The sequence below is a fragment of the Myotis brandtii genome, unplaced genomic scaffold (genome assembly GCF_000412655.1).
Source record: "Myotis brandtii unplaced genomic scaffold, ASM41265v1 scaffold38, whole genome shotgun sequence".
NCBI lineage: Eukaryota > Metazoa > Chordata > Mammalia > Chiroptera > Vespertilionidae > Myotis > Myotis brandtii.
Genome location: NW_005364596.1, coordinates 374,792 through 384,467, shown reverse-complemented (window position 1 = coordinate 384,467; position 9,676 = coordinate 374,792). Strand labels below are relative to the sequence as shown.

General features: G+C 40.9%; 1 protein-coding gene across 1 annotated transcript; it reads left to right on the top strand.

Moving 5' to 3' along the window:
* Positions 1–4,078: 4,078 nt before the first annotated feature.
* LOC102249051 (40S ribosomal protein S7) lies at positions 4,079–4,737 on the top strand. The gene has a single exon (XM_005872393.2). It carries the CDS (start codon positions 4,109–4,111, stop codon positions 4,691–4,693), a length of 585 nt encoding a protein of 194 aa, XP_005872455.1. The 5' UTR covers positions 4,079–4,108; the 3' UTR covers positions 4,694–4,737.
* The last annotated feature ends 4,939 nt before the right edge of the window (positions 4,738–9,676 follow it).

The window sequence follows — 9,676 nt, the reverse complement described above, 5'->3', positions numbered from 1 at the left end:
GTGTCACGTATAGATGAAGGACCCTGGCTACTCAGATGGATTGGATCCAAGAAGGGAATGTGGAGAAATCTGGCATTTCATCCAGAAGGCATAAGTACATTCTAAAATAATCATAGTTTACTTTTGAATAAAGGGAAATTTTCCAGAATCAGAAATCGGGATAGAATGACTTCTGAATGACCCAATAGTCATCACAGTAATTTTCTCCCAATTTTATTGACATATAATTGACAAATGGAATCGTGATTATTTAAGGTGTAGAAAGTGATGATTTGATATACAAATATATTGTGAAACGATTATCACAACATGCTAATTCACACATCCATCACTAATTATAATATTAATCCATCACTCTCATAATACTAATTAATTGCTACTCTAAACAATTAGTTTGTCAGATCATTATCACCAAATCCCATTTAATAAATCGACAAAACATTGAATAAGTTATAACTGTATATACTGGTACTGAGTATCATTTAAATTCAGCTCACCACATCATGATCCACAAACTACATGCAAAATATTTAATAAACTTACTTTCATTCTCTTATAGCAAAACAAAAGGAGACCATCTTCAAAAATATGTGTATGTTTTTAAATTTTAAGTAAATTCATGTCTTTTAACTCTCCAATGCAACAGTGTCTCATTACAATTACCTGAGGGACTTTTCAAAAACACTTACGTGGACTTCACTCTTAGATATGATTTCATTTTTCTGTGGTAGAGCTGGGACATTGGAATGTTTTAAAAGGTCCTCGGGTTATTTTAATGTGAAACCAGACTGGAAACTCCTGCTAGGTGTCTAAAATTGTGGCTATATTATAAACTTTGTGTTCTTCTGTTCAGTGGGATGTCCTGTACCCTATGCCAAGGCCCACTGCCAGTGTTTATGGCTAGTAGCTGCTTATGTGCTCAACAGTAGTGTGATGCAGTGAGTGAGGACATGGATTATAGAGTAGAAATGCTGAGTTTTCAATCCCAGCTCCCCCCCCATATGTGACCCTAAATAAATTACTTATATTCTCTGTTTCCCTATTCCTTTGTGTATTAATAATGGTTACTTTTAGAGCTGGTGTAAAGATTAAATTGAGCATTACCTATAAATGAGTGAATACATATAAAATCCTTAGAACAATTTTTGGAAAGATCATTCATTACTACTAAAAAGATCTTGGCTCTAAATCTTGTCCCAGTGACAAAGCAGTCAATGAATCTAAAATAAAAATAAGCATTAACTTTTGAAATTATGTTTAAAATTTTGCAAGTTAAGTTCCTGGAGGTGGATGTTATTGCCAATTAACTTGGTTTAGCAACTGGAAGAGAGACTTTTCAGGGGAGCAACTAACATGTATTTGGATTTTAAAGACCAGCAGCATTAGACTCAAATTCAACTTACCTAGGTCCAGATGACAGCTAAAGAACGAGATTCATGAAAAGCTGTTAGAGTTCTTTGCAACTTCTGTCCCAAAAGCGTTAAGTCAGCACACAGGGACTCACTAAGCGTTTGAGTGACTGACTGGTGAAGATGCTGGTGACATTGAAGAGTGAGGGAGAATAGAGCATCTCTACTACATATGCGGACATGGAGTGCAGAAAACGATGGGCTATATTCACAGTGGCAATGCTTTCTATGACACTGCTCTTCCCTAGAGTAGTTTGGAATGTGGGGATAACAATAGATATTTCCATAATCAAAAACTCGGTTTTATAAAAAGCATGTGCTGTCAAGGAAGATTGGAATCTTAACAAAGCTATGCTTTTATTGGACCCATACATGCTCATCACAACAGGGGCACAGAGGGCTTGCTGTGCATTTCCCAGTCTCTCTTGCAATTCGGTGTTAACAGTGTTATCAGTACACTTAGCTAGTGTACCAACGATGACTCTTGCAGCCTGGCTCATAAGAACCTACCATCAGTGGACCTAACTACCAGCATGACCTTGGGAGACATACGTTAAAAATAGCAGAGCTACAGATGAAAGACAGCTGAACATCTGAATTGCCAGTTAGAGAAGAGGCTTCCACTAATCAGGAAGATCCTTTCTGGACTTCCCATGAATGAGAAATACACTGCCATGGGTTAAACCATGATGGTTTGGGCTTTATTTGTTTCAGCAGCTAGAATCACCGCAATGAATACAGTTGACAAAGCATTTATTGTCACACTTATATATTAAAGATAGGAGCATATTTAGGAAATATTTGGTTTTCAGCTGGGGGCTATGAACAAGGGAGAAGTTGCTACTTTTGAAATAAAACACATTAGGTTTCTATTACATCAGGACTAGGTACCCAGGATTCTTGGTGCTCATATATCTGATACACTTAATTGAAAGCAATCTCACCAAACTGTGAAATACGCTATAATTTAAACTTACCTTTTTCATGGCACTTAACACCTTGTACTGTACTATAGATATTTGGATACATATTTTATAATATTTCTCATCCTACATGTCACATTCTTTTTTTTCTTGTTTCTTTTCTTTTTCTTTCTTTTTTTTAAGAGGAAGAGAGAGATAGAAACATCAATGATGAGAATCACTGATCAGCTGCCTCCTGCATGCCCCACACTGGGGACCGAGCTCACAACTGGGGCATGACCTCCTGGTTCACAGGTCGTTGCTCAACCACTGAGCAACACCGGCTGGGTATCACATTTTTAAAGCCTGGGATTATGTGTGATAACATATTATATACCCTGAAATATCTTGTTCAGTGCTTTGCTAAACATTTTAGAAGCTCAATAATTGTTTATTAAATGAATATATGAAGGATCAGCTAATATGTCTTTACATTAAGTAGGTTAAGGATCATCTAGATGTGCATACACATTTTTTAAATTCTTCCTTGCCTATGGTTACCATGTAATTTCAGACTTAGAGTCAGCACAGAATAGAAATAGGAAACCCTTCAATTCTGCAAATATTTTGGCAATATTCCTTATCCAAGAGTTAAATAAGATGGTTTTTATTTGTCTTAAGCACATTTTTTTTCCTGAAGCTTAGTTGAAATTTGATATATTCTTGCAAAAAAATTTTACTGAACTTCTAAATTGTCACTTTTTTTATTTGTTAATCCTCACCCGAGGATATTTTTCCTATTTATTTATTTATTTATTTATTTATAAGAAATATTTGACATATTCTTGCAAAAAAAATTTACTGAACTTCTAAATTGTCATTTTTTTTTAATTTGTTAATCCTCACCCATGGATATTTTTCCTATTTATTTATTTATTTATTTATTTATTTATAGGAAATGGAATGGAGGGGAAGAGGTAGAGACAGAAACATCTATGCGAGAGAGACACATCAACTAGTTGCCTCCCACTCCCACCCTGACTGGGAGCAGGGATCCAGATTGCAACTGACGTACATGCCCTTGACAGGAATCAAAACCATGACCCTTTAGTCTGCAGGTCAACACTCTAATCATTGAGAAACCAGCTAGGGCTAAGTTGTCACTTTTTGAAGAACCTATATATCAAGATTCTATTTGTTTATTTTTGTGCTGCAAATCACACGGACAAGATTAAAAAAATTTGTATGAACTGAACTCATGCAGATGTAAATATATATGACTAAGCAGTTATATACAAATTTTTCATTTAATTCTAACAGTGAGTTACATCTTCCTAAAATGCAGCTCATAGCTTAATTTCTAGGCATTAGTCTGCATTTCTTTCTTTTTTTGTTAGCAGTTCTGAAATTTTGTACTCTTAGATCTTAAAAACATCCTTTTAATTTACTTTTATTTTTTTAAAAAACTCGCATTTGCCCTGGCTGGGTGGCTCAGTTGGTTGGAGCATCCTCCCGTGCACCAAAAAGGTTGTAGAAAGGTTGCAGGTTTGATTCCTGATCAGGGCACATATCTAGGTTGGGGGTTCAGTCCCTGATCTGGGTGCTTACGGGAGGCAATAGATCGATGTTTCTCTTTCACATTGAAGTTTTTCTCTCTCCCGTTTTCTCTCTCTAAACAACAATAACAACAACAAAAAAAAACAATAAAAAAAACATATCCTGGGGTGAAGATTTAAAAAAAATCTATTAAACATAAATTTAAGCTCTTCTCAGGCCGGCGCTCACCCAAGAGGAGCCATGTTCAGTTCCAGTGCCAAGATCGTGAAGCCCAATGGCGAGAAGCCAGAGGAGTTCGAGTCCGGCATCTCCCAGGCTTTGCTGGAACTGGAGATGAACTCTGACCTCAAGGCCCAGCTGCGGGAGCTGAACATCACCTCAGCCAAGGAAATTGAAGTTGGTGGCGGTCGGAAAGCTATTATCATTTTCATCCCAGTTCCTCAACTCAAGTCTTTCCAGAAAATCCAGGTCGGGCTGGTGCGCGAGCTGCAGAAAAAGTTCAGTGGGAAGCACGGGGTCTTCATCGCTCAGAGGAGGATTCTGCCTAAGCCAACTCGAAAAAGCCGAACAAAGAATAAACAGAAGCGTCCCAGGAGCCGCACGCTGACCGCTGTGCACAACGGCACCCTGGAGGACCTGATCTTCCCCAGCGAGATCGTGGGCAAGAGGATCCGCATGAAGCTGGACGGCAACCGGCTCATCAGGCTGCATCTGGACAAAGAGCAGCAGAACAATGTCGAGTACATGGTTGAAACTTTTTCCGGTGTCTATGAGAAGCTCAGGGGCAAGGACGTTGATTTTGAATTCCCAGAGTTCCAGCTGTAAAGAAAAATGACTAAAATTAATACATTCTTAGTATTGTTTAAAAATAAATAAATAAAAATAAATTTTAAAAAAGCCCACATTTGTTCAATACATCATTTAATTGAGAGCTGGGGATAAAACCAAAATGCAAACTGCTTATATTTGTATAGGATATGTTATTTTAGCTATATTAAAGTTTAGATATCAGTACTTGCCATACAATGCTTTAAAATATGAACCAGCAATTTTCTATAAGAACATAAGATTGAAATTTAGAAATCAATAAGGTTTAAAAATAGTACCATAATCCTGAGGAACATATATTTTTTCCCTTCCAAGTGAAAATATATATATATATATATATGTATATATTTTAGAGGCCCAGTGCATAAAATTCATGCACAGGGGGCAGGGGGTCCCTCAGCCCGGCCTGCACCCTCTCCAATCTGGGACCCCTCAGGAGATGTTTGACTACCAGTTTAGGCCCAATCCCTGTGGACCGGCAGTTGGACATGCCTCTTGCAATCTGGGACTGCTGGCTCCTAACCGCTTGCCTGCCTGCCTGCCTGATCACCCCTAACCACCTCAGCCTGCCTGATCATCCATAACTGCTCCCCTGCCAGCCTGATCACCCATAACTGCCTCTGCCTTGGCCCTGCACTGGGGACCTGGGCTTCCCTCCCTCTGGCCGGCTGTGGGCACCCGGGACCCGAGCCAGCTTCACCTGGGGCCAGCCACAGCTGCGGGGTGGGTGGCTTTTCTGCCTCTCTCAGACCGCAGCTGCAGGCACTGGTGCCCGGGACCATGGGCAGGTGGCTTCTCCCGGCCTGGCTTTGTCAGGAAGGACATCCGGATGACATCCAGTCTAATTAGCATATTACCCTTTTATTAGTATAGATATATATCCCCTGTATTATTAGACATGCCGTCATCACTATTGGACATTGTGAGAAGATGACAAGCTCACATTTAGTTCTTGTTCTTTAAGAATGCATAATCTGGCCCTAGACGGTTTGGCTTAGTGGATAGAGTGTTGGCCTGTGGATTGAAGGGTCCTGAGTTCGATTCTGGTCAAGGGCACATGCCTTGGTTGTGGACTCGATTTCCAGTGTGGGGCGTGCAGGAGGCAGCTGATCAATGATTCTCTCACAGCATTGATGTTTCTATCTCTCTCTCCTTCTCTCTTCCGCTCTGAAATCAATAAAAATATGTTAAAAAAAAGAATGCATAATCTGTGGGGGAAGATAAGGCAAATTCATGTTAATGAGATAACTTCAACGTAGGGGGTTAAATGGAGTGCTAATTAGAATGTAAAAGAATGGAATTTAAGCAAAGTCTTAAAGAATGGCCAAAATTTAAATAGGCAGTTAACACATTCTTTTACCTCACATAATTATCACAGACATTTGTATTACATACATTTATCAAATCATCATATTGTACACCTAAACTTACACAATGTCATATGTTAATTATCTATAATAATAAAAGGGTAATATGCTAATTAGACGGAAATTAAAGTCATCATTCCAGACGTCTTTCCTGACAAACCCAGGGCCAGAGGGAAGCCAGTTGGGGTCCTGGGTGCCTGCGGGTATCTGGAGGAAGGAAGCCTGCATCCTGGGTGCTGGAGAAAAGCCGGTGTCAGCAGCCAGGGGAAGGAAGGCCTGCTCTTGCATGAATTTTCATGTGTCGGACCTCTAGTCTATATATATAAAAGCCCAGCTACTGTTACAGCAGAACAACCAGAATGACTCACCCCCTGCTGACCACCCACATAGAAAAACAGCATGTGATAAACATCATGTCCCCCATGCCTGAATCTGCCTCAAGAGGAAGATGCTACAGACCCAGAGCGGGAAGATCAGGATTGAGACAGAAGGCCTGGGAAAAGCAGGGCTGCAGATGGCTGTGTTCTGTGTTTGCTGTCCAAACCTGCTCCCTGGACCCCTACATGTGTGATGCACCTGCCTCACCAACCTTGGACGGAGGCCTGTGAATGAGTGAAGGACTGTGGCTGTGCCTGTGGCTGTGCTTGGCCTCCTGCCCTCGTGGATAAGCAGGAAACATATTTAGTGCCAGAATCTAAAATCCTTTTTATCAGTAATAGTGCAAATAATGCAAGACCTACACGTGTTTCTAAACAGGACTCTGTCCAGCTGCATGTGAACCCAGATCGAAGGTATGCTCTCTGCCAGAGAGGCTGCAAAGGCCGCTCCTCTCTTGAACACACGCAACCTGGAGAGGTTTAAAGGGAAAAGGAGATAAAATTAAAACAAAATAGCAACAAGCTCTGAAACCACTGCCGATGCCATCAAATCCTCTACATGGTGGTGATATCAGAGCCCGTTCCCCCGCGTCTGGGGCTCAGACGGCTGGCCAAGCTTCTGACACCTGCTAGGTTGCCTGGCACTGGCCTCATCTATGCAGCCACTTTCAACCTCCCACCAGTTCCCAGATGCAGTGGGCTTGTGGATGGAGGCTTCAGTGTTAAAGCAACCCTGTTGGTGTAGCACAGACACACATGGGCTTTTACATGAGAGAATACCCAAAACATCCCTTCATGAACGTGTTTTTAACTGTTCTGAGATCACACTCCCAGCCTTGGCAACTTTCAAATAGGCCTCAGCAATTCCACTCGCCCAATGCAAAGACTGACCCGGATTTCACAGAGACTGAACTCTTGTCCTGGAGCAGCCGCATACTTTTGAAAGGAAGGTCATCCTGGCTGTAGCTCCTTGCTCTTCTCACTTTGAATATTTCTTGCTATGCCCTTCTCCACCCAGCAAAGTTCACTGAGAATTGAAAGCCAGATAAAACACTAGAACAACCGCTTGCTTTGAGCGCACTGTGGCCCTGATCCCCCCACCCCCACACCCGGATCAGGGGCAGGGCTGGCCAGCTGACCACCCGTGGCCCCTCCCCCCTGGCCAGCCCCAACCCTGATCGGTTCTCCCCATCCCAATCAGGGGTGGGACCAGCTGGCCAACCTCCCGCATTCCCTCCCCCTGGCTGGCCCGGCCAGATCCCACCCATGCACAAATTCATGCACCAGGCCTTTAATTCTAATAAAGATGGAATATGCAAATTGACCATCACTTTGCGACAAAGATGTCGGTGCCCACAGCCAATAAGGAGGCAATATGCAAATTGATGTGACAAAGATGGTGGCAGCTGGGCCGGGACACTTGCGTTGACACAGGCGTTCACCCCATCCCAGCCGCTCCAGGCCTCTGGGCAGCGTGAAAAGGTGGAAGGTGGCTCCAGGCTGGAGCAAAGGCGGAAAGCCGGCTCCGTCCTGAGCAAAGGCAGTGCCAGCAGCCAGGGGGAGGAAGGCCTATTCTTGCATGAATCTTTGTGCATCGGGCCTCTAGTATCTTAATAAAGCTGGAATGAAAAAATCTGATAGGTAGAGATGAGGAGTGAAGATCTTTCAAGCAAAGAAAACTAGTTGGAGATAAAATAGAATAGAGGTATAGTCCTGTGCTGAGCCACACTCTAGACCTATTAAATAAGCCTATAGCTCTTTGTGGATTAAATCAGGAATTAGGAATTTCTGAAACCTCCCAGATGGGAAGCAGTTTGAATAGAAATAAACATGCCAGGATCATTACAAAATCTTGTAAAGCTTAGTTATTGGGAATCGAGGGAAAGCAGAAAGAAGAATAAGTTACTTTGAAGTGTATTGATTTGAAGCTAACATTGAAACCTGCAGGTGAATATATCTATTGTATGGTTGTCAAACATTTCTTAGATGCTATTCTCTTGCAAAATGTATTACTATAAATAACATTTTATGTTGCATATCAAAAAGCATCAATAATTTTACATTGTTTTTAAGATTCTTTATGGATTCTGGACTTTAAAATATCGTTTAAGACTCAAATATCACATCTGTGCGTGGATGTAACTAAATTTTTCCTACAAATATAAAATTCAGAATAGAACTTCAATTCACTAGGCATGTTCCACTGCTCCAAACTATTCTTAGCTCAAACACCCCCCAAATCAACTGTAGCCTGGCAGTTATTAGTGAACTCATTGAATGAAAATTGGTAGAAAAGAGGACACTGAAGTGAAGTCCCATGAAAAGCAGCTACACAGAAGCAGACATTGCAGACCCTCAGCTGGAAATTAAGTTGGATGCCAAAATCCTCCCACTAATATAAAGCATGGTTTCTGTTTAGAGCTAAGCCACTGAAATGTTCTAATATAATTCATAATAATGATAAAATATTTTAATTTAAGTAATTTGTACTCTACTCTTTCCTTAAACAGTAAATATCAGCTAATTAAAATAAAAATGTAATGCACATTAAAAACATAATTTTTTTTGCTTGTTGACTCTTATAAATAGCATGCCAAATCCCTAACTGATCTATCCCTTGAACATCTTCCTCCTATACATACACAGGATATATAATTACTTAGATGAATTATGATAGAACCAATTTGAACTTATATGCATTTTCTAAAGTTTAGTTTTTACCACTCTATTTTCAAGCCTATAAGAAATATTGGTGGGGATATCTTAGTGTTTCAATTATAAATGGCACTCTTCTTAATTTGAACTATATACTTCTCAAAAATAAACACTAGGCATTTTATCACTTGGATAAGCTGCTGGCAGCAGTTAGGAAATGCCAGCTTACTCAAAATAAATTGAATAGCTAAAGAGACCATCTATTGGGTTTTATCTAATAATAGACAAACATGGTAATTAACCGTACCTCCGACACGCTCCCCATTGGCTAATCAGGGTGATATGCAAATTAACTGCCAACCAAGATGGCGGCTGGCAGCCAGGCAGCTGAAGCGAACAGGAGGCTTGCTTGCTCCAGTGATGGAGGAAGCCAAGGTTCCCTGCCTGCCGCTGCCGGCCTCTGAGCTGCACTCTAAGAAACAATGTTGCAATTATAGAAGCTAAACAAACCCCAGAAACCTGCTTTCAGCCAGCCAGGGCTCAAAGCTGGAGCTGCAACAGTGTTTCAATTATAGATGCCA

Coding starts and splice junctions, on each gene's coding strand:
- LOC102249051 (XM_005872393.2), top strand. CDS start 4,109: ATGTTCAGTTCCAGTGCCAAGATCGTGAAGCCCAATGGCGAGAAGCCA.